General features: G+C 37.1%; 1 protein-coding gene across 1 annotated transcript; it reads right to left on the bottom strand.

The window, feature by feature from the left end:
- Positions 1-8,034: 8,034 nt before the first annotated feature.
- Positions 8,035-14,509, bottom strand: tm6sf2a (transmembrane 6 superfamily member 2a). The gene is made up of 10 exons (XM_062988059.1): positions 14,329-14,509; positions 12,834-12,937; positions 12,074-12,171; positions 11,808-11,911; positions 10,917-10,999; positions 10,480-10,604; positions 10,270-10,371; positions 9,618-9,710; positions 9,405-9,524; positions 8,035-9,019 (listed from the first exon to the last, which is right to left on the bottom strand). Exons 1-10 carry the CDS (start codon positions 14,418-14,420, stop codon positions 8,810-8,812), a joined length of 1,131 nt encoding a protein of 376 aa, XP_062844129.1. The 5' UTR covers positions 14,421-14,509; the 3' UTR covers positions 8,035-8,809.

Below are 14,509 nucleotides of genomic sequence, written 5' to 3'. Positions count from 1 at the left end.
TGGTCAGTGTGTAACATAACACCACGGGCAAGATTCTACCCCATGCAGTTTGAATAATATCAGGTCACACAAGGCATTATAATATGCAATAATATTAAAAGAACATTGTAGAACTGAAAGTCTTAATGCAGTATAGCACAGCCTCTGGTGCAGTACCTGTACTGCATGTACTTGTACTCATTCACTAACTGCTTTATGCTGGACAGGGTTTATAGTGTGTTTGGCTGCAGGCATTATAATATGTTACATATGCTTTATAAAGACATGTTATATAAATGTATCAATAACACATTATGAATACAGGATTGATGGTATTTGTTACTGCAAGTTTGTGTGACTTTTCTTCATAGAACATTTAGAAATGATTCTTGTAGTAGTGGCAGAATGTTCTCATAGGTCTTGCTGAGTATATGTTTGATTAGTTCTGTATATGTTTGTGGTGCAAAAATGCTTTATTAAATGTGGCCCAAACCCCATATATCAAAAAATAATTATCTTTCCTGAGAATCCCTGTGTATATAATAATAACCAGTCCTTGTCATGGCACAATTCATGAATTTTTGAATATTTTAAAACAAAAAACAAACAGTTTGTGTATGATTGCACATGGTTGCTGTTTGAAGAAATCCAAAATCCAGATTAAATCACGACCATCCCTAAAAACTGCAATGATTTTTATTTTTAAAGTTTTCAGTGTTGAGTTTCTGTAAGATTTGGAAAAAGGAACCAGTGTTAATAAATGCAGTTACAGTATTTAACACTCTGTATTTATATACCAGTGTTAATTAAAACATTGTTGGTTTAAAAAAGTGTGTTACATTTCTTTGATACATGATGTTTATTATTTTTGTCACATTTGAGTTTGTAGTTTGCACAGATGAAGTCGAACCTGTACGTCCTAGCGTTCTTGGCACAAACCTCTAAGCCCATGGCAGTGTAAAGCCTGCTTGAGTGTGGACAGTGTTACCCATGATCCAGCAGCTTAGCAGGTCTGTTTTTTTTGGTGATTTTTGAATTATGTGTAACCATCCAGTCACTCACTTTCTTAACCACTTATCCAATTAGGGTCGCGGGGGGGGGTGCTGGAGCCTATCCCAGCTTTACAATGGGCGCAAGGCACACAGTAACACCCTGGACGGGGTGCCAGTAAATCGCAGGGCAGACACACATACACACACCCATTCACCTATAGCCTCCAATTAACCTGACTGCATGTTTTTGGACTGTGGGAGGAAACCGGAGCTCCCGGAGGAAACCCACACAGGCACAGGGAGAACATGCAAACTCCACACAGAAAGGGGATCGAACCCAGGGCCTTCTTGCTGTGAGGCAACAGTGCTACCGAGCCACCATCCAGTCAATCTCGTCTTATTTTTATTGACTCACTAGCTGTAATCATGAAAAATCTTTTTCAACCACCAGATTCATAATCTTTATAATCATAAGCTGTATATACAATTTCGATACAATTAAATGCTGTCATATTTTCAGAACACCAACAAAAAAAGATATTTTAAAATGTCAGATTGAGGTTTATTGGAAGTATCTTCCAATCATTGTAGAATGTTTTGCCATGGTATGTCTTACACATCAATGTAATTAGAACTAAATATTTCTGGACCCTGCTGCTTTGTGTTTTAACACATTTCCAGTGATAAATTACGACAAAGAAACGTTCCTCTCCTCAGAGATTTGGTTTTCTCTCTCTTCGTATGTTGTGTGTCAGGTTGTCCATTCTGCAGTGCTCTAGTCCACATGGACTAAAATCTAACATTCGGTTCAGTATGCTGAATATCAATCACAGTAACAAGCAGTTTACTGATCTGTTTTGGACTCTGTTGTATAAAGGATCGATATCATCGAGATGCTGGATGACTTTGAACAAAGAGCGTGGTGTTTTGTAGCAGGCGTGAAAGATGGGGCTTATCGGCCGGTTTATTGACCGTGAATAAACGAGCAGTTAGATAAATGAGGGATGCATTAGGACGTCCTCCTCGTCACAGAGCTGATGTAGTGATGTTCTGTTCGTTACCTGTCCATTAAGCCGCGTCTCTTTGGAAGGACACCTCCTTGGGTTTGTTATGCATTAGCCGTGATACCTGGATTTGTCCTCCTCACACACCCCTGCTGTCTGACTACTAAATTTCAAGGTCACTAAAGAATAAATCGTACTTTCAGACAACAGAAGTCCGCATTGGCTTCTATGAGGAAGTTACCCCCAAAGGTATTTAGCTTAGTTTAGTTCTCATTGTTAGGTATTATAGCTGGGTGAAAAGATGTTGTATTGATTCAGTGAGGAGTGTGTGGTGGTGTAAGGTGACTCTGGGAGTGATAGGCTGGATGTGTTTTATACTATTATATGTTTCACACTGATGGCAAGCCAAGGTAAGACTTCTGACTTCTCCTGTGTTTAATTCTTCCAGTTTACTAAAAGGTTAGATGTGTTTAGTTTATTACTGACTTACATGTTTTAGAGTTATGATGTGATATTTCCTTCATGTTAACATATTCAGACACTTAGCCAACTAGCTATTGACTGACACCCCCAGAAACACTACAAGGCATTACACAAGTGCAGATTGTTACCCTGTCCAGTGTAAATTTCTATGTTGTGTGCAGACTACGGTATAGGAGGTACACCTACAGCACTGACTAAGGTAAAGCATGTACTAAAGATGACTGATTTCTGCACTGATACTCAGCACCATGAATACCAGCTGTTAGCACATCTCTACTGACCGGCACTTCATTTACAGAACCACCTAACCGTTAAGGCCTGGCATCGACCAAGTTTAACTGACTAGATCAGTGTTTACTGAGAGCAGATTTTCTCTCAGTTTAAGCCAAGTCTGCACTCATTGGCAAATGGGCCAGAAAACGCCTGAGTCACCTCTCGCAAAGCCAAGCTGTTCTCCTGTGGGTCTGCAGCTTCCAGGCCAATAAGACGCAGCTGCTCATTTCTTTTTTACAAAGGTTGTTTATGCACAGCAGAGAACATACATACAGTGTAAAGTAAATGGCCAGATGTATGTGGACACCCCTCTTAAATATTATGTTTCAGTCACATTGAATCTAATCCAATATGTGCAATGACTTTTACAATGTTATAAGCAACACTATGTTTGATTGTTTTTTCCTAGCTGTTGGATTATGTGCCATAGTATGTTTCTCCCAGAGAGATCTTCAGAATCCTACAATTATCGCAGTTATGTATTGCAGCTTTAAAAATCAAATTTTTAAAAATTTTAATTTTTATTATTCACCAAGTACCAGATGTACTAGAAATTTCTCTTGGTGCAGGTGTCAACATACATACATCTAATTACATAGTAGATAAAGGAACACTAAATATAAACATAGAATAAACAATATGAAAGCATAAACAGTACAGCATCAGACAAAGTGTGCAGACCTCAAATAAAAATATTATCAAGTATTATCAAGTTACTAATTATCAAGTAAACATGTAAAAGAAGGAGAACTAGGACTTCAGCCCTTCAAGGCTGCATGTTTAATAACTGATTATTGATGTGGTCATGTAACATACTACTATATTAGTTAAAGCAAGTTGATAATGAGGCAAAATCAACTTAGCATGCACTACTGTTAATTCAATAGCAACTCGTGGTAATTCCTCACCTGTCCACCAGATGTCTCTATCACCTACGTACTGCTCAGCAAATCACACACACCTGGAGGTCATGAGGTTCCAGCCTATTTAGCTTCTGAGGTCTTTGATGATTGTAAATTCTTGCTAAATTCTATATGTAATGAAACTTGTTGCTTGTTCTCTTAATGTTTCAGATCGCTCCTGCATTGTTGTATATTCTGTCCTGTAGTTTGTCTGCATGGTGATTATTACGCTTCAGCCCCTGGATCAACACCCGCTTGTCTAGCTACTATTTAAATAACCTTATACAGTATCTCCAAGTATTTGCATTTACAAAGAAATGTCACATTTTAAACTACCAGAATTTTACACCATGTTACAGCGTGAAAAATATTAAATCATAATATTAAAACATGGAAACCAGAAACGAGGAAAAGCAGTCAGCGCTGGCTACAAAAGAAGACAAGATTTTTAAGGTAAGCAGCCATTTTAAATCTGTTATATAAATCTAGGTTTTTATTTTTTTTAACCTCATACTACACAGTGGCTCTGTGGGTAGCACTGTCGCCTCACAACAAGAAAGTTCTGGGTTTGATTCCAAGGTGGAGCAGTTCGGGTCCTTTCTGTGTGGAGTTTGCATGTTCTCCATGTGTCTGCGTGGGTTTCCTCCAGGAGCTCCGGTTTCCTCCCACAGTCCAAAGACATGCAAGTGAGGTGGATTGGAGATACCAAATTGTCCATGACTGTGTTTGACATTACACTTGAACTGATGAATCTTGTGTATCCAGTAATTTCCTGTCCTGTCCTGAATGTAACCATGACATGACATTAAAATCCTAATAATAAATAACTACATAAAGGGAAACCAAAAAGGGAAGAAGGAAAGAAGCTTAGTAAATCTAATAAATATACTAAACCACTTTTAAAGGAGAATGTTTACATTTTGAACATAATTAAAGTGTCCTGTCAACACGGAGCAAGTATTCTAGCTGAAGTAAACACTGACCAGGGGTTAAATGTGGGACCAGGTCTGAATTTCTGCCAGCAGGACCACTGTATGCTGTATCATATAAAAGGTTTAAACGCTGCAGTAAGTGGCCTCACGGTGAATGAAGCACATAACGCTTATCATTTGAAAGCCACCTGATGGTTCACTGGATTTAATTGAAAGTTTCCCAATGTCAACTCAGAAACAGATACCGTCAGACATGACAAAGCTGGTGACCCCCCCTCACACTGCCTTCATTCCCAACTCTTACACACCACGCTCTTCTATTCAGGTGTTTAAACTTTTCAGCCATGTGGAGTGTGTTAGATTAGACTCGAACCAAACCCTGCAGGTAAAGACTTTCCCTAGATAAGATCATTTACTGCTGACCCCAAAGCGAAAAGAAATCACTCAGCAGCACAAAAAAGAACAGACCTCAATCAACCTTAATCTCCTTCACCGCAGCGAGGGTGTCATGGCCTTCCGTCCTGCAGCGCTCGTGCTGTATCACACTCCAATTTCTACATCCTTCGCCCTTGGTTTAAAGAGACCCCTTCATCTCGACACCCACCAGGCACAGAGAAATGAAGTTAAATTGAAAGTCTTTGTGAATTAATGGTGTTGAATTTACTCTAGTCACAGACCTCATTGTTGCTTTTATTTGATCCGCCTCTTAGAGGAGCGCTCCATTTCTCCCCATCAGACGCCTGAAAAGGCAATTTTCACATTCACCGCTCCGGCTGTTTCAGTCAAGGCCACAGCACTCTCACGTCCAGCTAAATTCATTTCAACTTCAACTCCCATCAACTTGGGACACACAAGCAAAAATACAATTAATAATTTCTGTCACAGGATAAAAGCAAACTCTATAGCCTAAATTATGAGGTTCTGCAGTGACAAAGGAAGTTGAACAATGCAAAAATAGAAAACAAGTTTCTCAAGTTTCAAGTTTGTCATTTGTACAATGTAAAATAAATGTTTTTTAAAAAGGCCCAAATTGTGATGGCTAAACAAAACCGGCGACAGGGTCATGGGCGGCCAAGGCTCACTGATGCACGTGGGGAGCGAAGGCTGGGCCGTGTGGTCCGATCCAACAGACGAGCTGAAGAAGTTAATGCTGGTTCTGATAGAAAGGTGTCAGAATACACAGAGCATCACAGTTGCAGGGCAGTTTTGGCAGCAAAAGGGGGACCAACACAATATTAGGAAGGTGGTCATAATGTTATGCCTAATCGGTATATATATACAGTATATATAAATATAAGTTTCCACACTTTTTTAAACTCTAATTATTACGAATTTTAAGAAAATGACACAGTCATTTTCTACACAGTCACCTTCCAAAGCATTTTTCCAGCGTTGTACCAACTTTTTAATGCCAACAGCAAAAAATGTTTTTGGTTAAGTGCGTAGCCACTGATGCACCGCTGCTTTCACATCATCAGCTTCTTTGAGCGTCCAAAAAGGTAGAAATCAGATTGAGCTAAATCTAGACCATAAGCGTCTCTCAGTCTCTCAGACACGACCGATTACTGCTCCTCTACCCTCACCTCTTCCAACCAAAATATAAAAGTGCAGAAACTTTTTAAAGATCCTTCGTATATACATATATATTAAAAGATATAAACAAATAAATAAAAGATGTTGTCTTATGTAATAGAGAAGATAGAGCAGGAGGCTGAGAATTGGCTATGACTGATGACTGAAAATTTAGTCATCATCAAGACTAGGAAGAAAAAAACAAGTTAAATACAATCTGTCAAGATCTTTCTGCTAATTAGCATGCACTCGTTAATCCAACTTCTCTCACCCATTAAGTTGCCAGAGTAACCTTCCGCACCAAAGAGTGCCAGTAAGTTTTTCTGTAATTCATCAAATGTGCTGGTGATGCAGCGCCGCTTTTCATATTCTAATGAAGCTATGTGAAAGACAGCTTGTTTAGGAATGACTGAATGTCCTCAGTAACCCAGTCTTCTGTATAAAAATCTAAATCTAAATGTATTATCAGCTAATAAAATATAAACAAATGTGCTTTATCAGGATTTGTCACACATTTATTGACAATTATAAGTTACATGATCGTTGAAGTAAGTAAAACTGTTGAATTGTAATGTGTGATGATTCAGACAAAGCTTTTGTCGTTACTCTGTAGGTGTGCCAAAGGTCAGGCTAGAAACAGGAACAGTTTCTGATTAACAGCCCAGTTGCAAAACACCGCAGTCATTTGCTAATTATTCTGCGAGGTCAGAGTTCACTAGGTCAGGTTTATTGAAACTCTGAAATGATGTCACTGGTAAAGCACAGAGCCAGAAGTGAAAGCGAGCAGAAGTGGTCATGAAATGGGTCACGAGCTTCCTATATTCTTAAGTAATCATTTCTAATCCTATCTAAAGGGAATATAATCTGTGAATCCTCATATAGTCATTACACTGTCTTTTGAAACCTGTGCCTCCCTTTCTGGGCAAACGAGCATAAGAAACAGGACATTGCACAAGACTAGAGATAGGGTTCATATCAGGAAACAGTCGGGCAGATCCATAAATCAGGTTATGTTCACACTACAGGATTAAGTCAGTTCTGATTATCCGCTCATGTCCGTGTTTTTGTAAAATTGTAGACAGGACTGGGTCTTTAGAATGAAGTATTTTAGTTTAATAACACTTTAACTTTTGTATCTGTCCATTACAAAACCTTAAAAAAAGAACTATGTAAAAAATTGCTATAAGAATGGACACATGAATGTGAACTTCTTTATTAATTATTGAGTTCAGGTCTTTCAGCCACACCTATTACTCATAGGTGTATAATAAAAATTATTTAGAAGTTTCTATATACTGTAACTGGGTTACATTATAATAAATGAAAAATTCTTGATTTTTCTGCTTAAGGTAAAAAATACTAATGAAACTTTATTGTTATTATTATTATTAAAGTTGTTCAAATTGCTTAGTTTCATTCTAAAAGACATAATTGGTTGGGATGATTTCACACAAGTATTAATAATTGTAAATATTGGTTTAGTATGTGGTGGTCCAAATGTAGTCAAATGTAAAATACAGAGCCTATACACTTTGACAAACCTTAATGGCTAGATTAGGGGCTTCCTTGACCATTAATGCTATAAAAACGGAAATGAACACCCAAATGTGGACTCCTTTATTCATTACTGAGTGCAGGTCTTTTAGCCATGCCTATTACTCATAGGTCTTTAATATAAATAATTTAGTTAAGTTTTTATATAACTTGGTTTCAAGTGAAAAAAGTAGATTTTTGAAGTTTAAATTGCCTAGTTTCATTATTAAAGATATAATTGGTTGGAAAAATTTAACAAAATCAGGAATTATTGTAAATGCAAGTGAAGATTTATATTTTGTTATTTCTATTGGTGAAAACTTGAGAAAACAGAAAAGAAGAGTAAATACAGAGCCTATACAATCTGACAAACCTTAATTCCTGTCTGCAGAAACATTATAATGATTGTAACTCGGACTGGCTGCTTTTGCACTTAAAGTGGCTTTTTTATTGTTTTGTTTTAAAGCTTTAAATCACCAATATTTACGATTCATCTTCATCTTCATGTCACATCATAATATAAATCACAAAAAGCGAAAACAAGCAACAATGATAACATCCGAACAAAGCTCATTAAAACTGTCTATAGAAAACAAAGCACTGCTTTGTTAAGCGATATCATTTCCTGTTTATCACAGTGGCCGTTAGGAACAGAGCATGTATCAGTCAGATCTGTGCAGATAAATGCTGCTCATCTGTGTTCGTAATCTGGCTTCAGAGGCGGTATGAAGTAATTCTACAGTTGACAGTTGTGTTGGCAGAAATTTGTGTGTCAGAGTCCAGGGTTTCTTTATTAAGCCCAGATTGCAACAAATGAGTCATTCTTCACGCAGAGATAAACTGCACTTCAGAACAGTTCAGACCGATCTTAATCCAATCAGCTCAGGCGAACAGTCACAAGGGTTACTCAGGAAAACGGACGAGGTCCACCACCGTGGGGTGCCAGGAAAATACTCACGAATGCAATTTAGATGCATCTTATAAGAACAGAGAATCTGGAGGCATTTTTGCCAGTCCAGATCTCTGACAAATCAATAGTCTTAGATCCTGTACAAATGTTCCTTCAGAAATATTCTTCCTGCTATTGTCCAGCTACTCTTGGTTCATAAGATGATGCCTAGACAATTAGTTTTGTGGGTCTACTGCTGTTTTTTCTCATTGTCGGCTTGTCCTGGAGGTACAGTCTTCATAAAGAAGGTTGGGTTTTTGTAGCATCTCAAAGCCAGCAGCAGAGGAACAGCTATGTATAAGAGGTTGAGGGTCATAACCAGGTTCCATTCCTCTTTAGGTATGCGGTAGGTGAAGGGAGTTCTTGGGTGCACTGATGCGCCAATGTATGTCCACTGGATCTGCAGGGACAAAAGGCAATCAGTTATTTAATCAGTTATTGTTTCACCGGCTAAAACTTGACCTAATGTTAATCCCTAAAAATAATAGAGGAGTTTGGAGTGCTTTTTCCTTAATAGCACCAAAACTAAAAAAAACGGCCTGCAATATATACTTCAGGTACTTTACCATACATCTTTTATAATAATAGCCAGTTTTACAAACCTTTTAATAGCTTTTCCAATATAACCTATTCACAACAGGTTCCATCAGCTCGGTGCGTTGCATTTTATCACCACAAAAATTGCATTTTAGCAGGCCAGCATGTCACAGTTTTGCTGCCTATAGCACACGATGATTTAGCACGTCTAGAATCCTGCCTCATGAAAATACATGCTGCATATTTACCTCAGCAATGGCTCCAGCAAGAAATAAAGTCCAGTCCAGCATCCAAGTGCATCCTGGCATAGTCAGCCCATAAGCAAACACAGTCAGAAAAGGCAGAGCATAGAACAGGAACACCAGCATCTACAAAAACATGCAAGATTAGCCTACATTGCTGTATGATTTTAGGTTGTTGTTCTTATACAGATACTGAGCTAGTGTATAATCACTACAGACCATGACTTTAGGAAAGGCCACACTGTCCTTCATGTAGGGCTCATACTGGTAAATGTAGTTAAAACATATATCCAGCGTGCATTCAAGAACAACCTGCAACAGATTTCCCAAACAATATTTCTATTTAATTTGTGTCCTTACTTTAAACAGAATTGCAAATAAAGTAATATTTAATACTAAAAACATCATTCACACCAACACCAAATACATACTTACACACACACAATCACAAATTACAATTTTATTTAAAATTTTTAATGTTTTTGCGGCTTGCAATTTAAACTATTAATTGACCTAGTAATAACTTAACATTAATAATAATCTTAATTATTCTGTCCACCTTCTGCAGTTTATTAGGTCCACGAGTAGTACAGCAACCAATCAAATTTAAACTCCCTCCAACATGCTAGACAATAGGTGCAGTGTTTTTGGGTTTGAATGCCTCATCTTTTCTCCTCCAAATATACTTTAGGCCACTGTTGCCCAAAAAATGTTCACCTGACCACAAAACGATCTTCCAGGAGGCTTTTTGCTTGTCCATGACCTCAACAACATTAGTCAAGCCTTAAGATGTGGATTTTATGCACAGATTCAGAAATGCTAATCACTGGATTAGATTAAGAAAAAAGCTAAATAATTAAATAAGGTTTACAAAGCCTCTGAAGATGGTGAAGGCCATGGCCCCGAGGACAAGAAGTGTAAGGAGAAGATCTATAGGACGTGATAGTAAGCCTTTCTTCTGCTCTGCTGCAACCTACAGAGACATAAACACAACTTACTGGTACCATATACAGTACATTCTGAAAGGTATATTCTCATTTTCATAAAACATACAAAGAAATAATATGAATTGCTACCTCACCTTGTCTGCTGGAATGATTGACGGCTGTCTTGGCCTTCTGAAAATTGTCACAGCTGCCCAGACAGCCAAAATTAAGAAAACGATGTTGAGCCAAAATGCTGGATAGATGTTCTTCGCATGTTTACCTGCAGAGCGTAGTTGTACCAGCTATAAATATAAGTCCTTGTACTAAAACTTGAATCAATCTGATACACTTTATGGTAAAAAAAGTATGTGAGCAACCCAAGTAACAATTCATTTTAGGTTTTACAGCCACAATGATTGATAACAGGTACATTATCAATTATATAATCTATATTGTTCCTCTCCAAAAATGTTCATGGTTTTGAAATTGAAAGTCCAACAAGATAACAATCAGGTGTTCACATACGTTTTACAATATAGTGTGGGTGAGAAGCAGTGAATTTACTTGAATATTAAGAGCTTATTTCGTTTACCTATGACGATGCTTGGGATGAGGACAATGTAAGTTGCTACCATGGAGCCAGCCCAAAGAAGCGCCAAACTCCGAAATGGCTTCCTACAGACGGAGAACAAGTAATATAGAAATAAAGAAATATGTACAAACATTATTCAGAGATGTTCACAATTAAACAGCCACTTTCGATTATATCCAAATCATTTGGAACTAATATGCTGTTAACACAGCTCTGACATGGACTCTACAAGACATCAGAAAAAATCCTGTGGTATCTGGTGCCAGGACATTACCAGCAGGTTCTTCAAGTTCTGCACATCCACAAAGTGGATCATCATAAAGTGCAGCCTGACCGTCCATATGATCTTGGAGAAAACAGGATCTTCTTCAATTGCATTAGATTTGATGTGTAGTTCCAATGCTTACAATCTCATTGTAGGTGCTGGTAATGGTAGACAGGATTTATTATGGACACTATGCCTCCACATACACTGGGGGTTTGATACATTGCTGATGTATGTATCTCATTACTAGTATTAAATTATTTGCAATTTGAGCCACAGAAGCCCAAACCAGATGCCACAGCCTTCATGCCCTCTGGCATCAATTAGTCTTGCCAGTTTGTCGCTGTGAACACCTCTTGCTGTTTCAAAGACTTCCACCCAGTCACCTTGCCCATAACAATGTGGTCCTTATCAAGGTCAATCATGTCTTTAAGCCTGCTTGTGCCTGCTGCATTGAGTACCTACCTACAGCACAACATTTAATATGTCCCTGACCATCACATACATTATTGTTACGCAATAGGTATCACCGCATACATTGTTAGGGGCTGGTCTTAAGGCTTTGGCTTATCTGTGTATGACGGTATTGATACTTCTCATGAGGTAACTGAGTATGCATTACTCACCCGTTCCACATGCAATAAATTATTGTAAGGAGTAAAAGAAAGTGCATCACTCCGTTCCAGTAGTTTTTCATAATGCAATGTGCCGTGTTCAGGTACGGCTCCCCCTGTACCAAAAAGCAGAGAGCAAATGACTTATTGATTTCTGTCATATACTCAATTTAATCTTTGATTATAAAATGGAGACATTTATGTATTAATGTACGTGTCTGTGTGTGGATATTTAAGGCAATGGGTTTGATTCTGGGTGTGAGTTTTAATATATTTACCTTATTGAGGTAAAAATCTATGAAGCCTTTGATATGGCCATCCAGCTCAAGAGCACATGTCAGGTCAGTTACAGAGGTGAAAGAAAATACTGCAAATACTGAAAGAATACAAACACATGGTACAAAAGAAAATCACAATTAGCCTGCAGCTCTTTCTTTCATTTACTCCATCTCTATCAGCCCAAATTTCATTCTCTCTCACTTTTTCACTTTATTCCTATTCCTGCTATTGATTTTTCCCTGACTGTGAGTTTATGATGACCTATGGCTAGGTAAGTAAGGCTAGATCTCTTCACAATGACAAGCAAGATTGCCTTTCCTCCATGCCTTACCACAGTGCTGAAAAGGGCATGTTTAAGAATAGCTAAGACTGACCTTACAGATGGGCAAGATTGGAGGCATAGGGGCAAAAAGTAAAACTGACATAAAGGCAAATAGACTTAGGAGGGAGCTGTGCGGTCCAGCCGCTGATTGATTGCTGTTGTTTCAGCTGATCCACCTAGATGTGTGTTTACTTCACTAAAGCTTAGTCAGGGATTAAAGATGAGCTTCAGGTTCTTACTTGTGTATTAACAGAATAGCCCTTCTGCACACTTACACACACAGGACTAAAAGCTGGAATATAAAAAGTGGCTGACATGCATTGTCTTCTAGTTTCTTTTACTTTGGCCCTAATCCAGGGTAGCACATCTCCAGCACTATTTCTAATAATTATTATAAACACTGTTTAATCAAAATGATCCACTCAGTCCAGTCTTACCATAAAACAAGGGGTCCACAGACTTCTTATTTCGAACTGACAAATAAGTCATGATGAAAACTGCAGCAAGAATAGCTCCTTCTATTCCCAATATAGTTAATGGACTAAAAAGAGACAGACAGGGAGGTGTGATTAAATACAAGGCATGGACCAGAAGATCATAGAAGAATACCAGAAGAACACAGAGCACTTTCCAATTCCATTCCTAGGGTATGACAGATTTAAGCATTTATCATAAAATAGTCAAAACTGATTTAAAATAATACAGAAAAATATGCAATTATGTGCTCAACCACCAGACGACGCCAGAAATTCCAGTTTGAATGACCACAAATGGTAACATTGCCACAGACATTTAACATGATTTTAAAAGGTTGTAGTGAGACTGCAGACTCTTTTTTTCACAACTGCCTTATTATTTTAGCATAGTTCACAACTTTTAATCATCCAAATATTGGAGGGTGCCTTTTAATAGATGTAATAAAGACAACTTTTGTAGCCAAAATAAAATATTAAATATATATGGACATTAAATGGAAAAATAAATAATGGATTAATACGAATTAATCTTTTTCCATAAATTAGTTTGGGCTAGACTTTCAATGCACTAATATTTCTAATCAAATTGCAATCTCTGCTTAGAACCAACTAACTTTTATACTATTCTAACCAATAAAATAAATATTATATTGTAACAATTATAAAACTAGTTGACGGCAGTGGATAGTAATATTTTATAATGAGGTGTTTTATTATAATAGTGTAATAACAAAATCATGAACTCCTTAGCTATAAAATACTGGGGGTCCCCAGACCTGACAACCATTGACCTAGAAAACTGATTATTAAGTGTGCAGAATCTAGTTAAATATACAAGAAATAAAATTACAATAAAATACAACTTTAATAAATATATATATTTACACCTACCAAATTCATGTACTCGTCTAAATTTTTAAATTGCACAGTTTGACTAAAAATTTTAATAAACTTGTTACACCATAACTAAACTATAGTTAACTAACTGTGATGCAAAAAAGAAAAGTTGATAGAAGCTGATGTTAATCTCCACTGTCACTAAGTTATTAACAAAAAAAGCCATGTCATGGTTTGTACATCTGAAAACCATTGTCATATACAGCTGATTGTTTTGGAAAGCATATTTACCATAAGTATCATATTTCTCCATGGCTATAACATTTCTGTTGTGGGCTTTATAATTCACTATTAATAAAGCCAGAAAATTACATATTTATAATCGTTAATGTATTGTTTTTATTAATTTGAGTTTACAGTCACTATCAGAATAGAGAATTTGGAAAATAAGCAAAATGAATTTAACAGCTTAAACAAGACAACCATTAAACCTTAGAATTGTTCAAAAATTACACAATAATCATAATTGTTATTGTTGTTACACAGAGCACTAAAGCATATCCCTAAAATATGTGCATACATGTATGACACAATGAGTATATAAGAAAGATGAACTTACTTTTGCAGAGTAAAGCTGTTGTTTGCAGTGTAAAGCAGTATCGGTGCTGTAAGAGATAAACTCAGAACACACAGTCCCTGTGAAAAACCCATTATTTTTCCAAAAGAAAATTAAAACTACTGAAATTAAGGCAGGGTTAGACTAGGTCATGAGTAAATAATTATGAGGTAGAACTCCGTGT

Source organism: Trichomycterus rosablanca, chromosome 25 (genome assembly GCF_030014385.1).
Source record: "Trichomycterus rosablanca isolate fTriRos1 chromosome 25, fTriRos1.hap1, whole genome shotgun sequence".
In the NCBI taxonomy this organism is placed as follows: domain Eukaryota; kingdom Metazoa; phylum Chordata; class Actinopteri; order Siluriformes; family Trichomycteridae; genus Trichomycterus; species Trichomycterus rosablanca.
Note: the sequence above shows the minus strand (reverse complement) of the source record. Positions and strands in the feature narration are given on the sequence as shown.

What these genes read in the sequence shown, in the direction of transcription:
- tm6sf2a (XM_062988059.1), bottom strand. Translation starts at nt 14,420, where the DNA reads ATGGGTTTTTCACAGGGACTGTGTGTTCTGAGTTTATCTCTTACAGCA. An exon ending in ATTTATTGCATGTGGAACGG is followed by an intron (nt 11,000 to 11,807) that starts GTGAGTAATGCA and finishes CTCCGTCTGTAG; the next exon opens with GAAGCCATTTCGGAGTTTGG. An exon ending in TCACCATCTTCAGAGGCTTT is followed by an intron (nt 9,711 to 10,269) that starts GTAAACCTTATT and finishes AATCTGTTGCAG; the next exon opens with GTTGTTCTTGAATGCACGCT.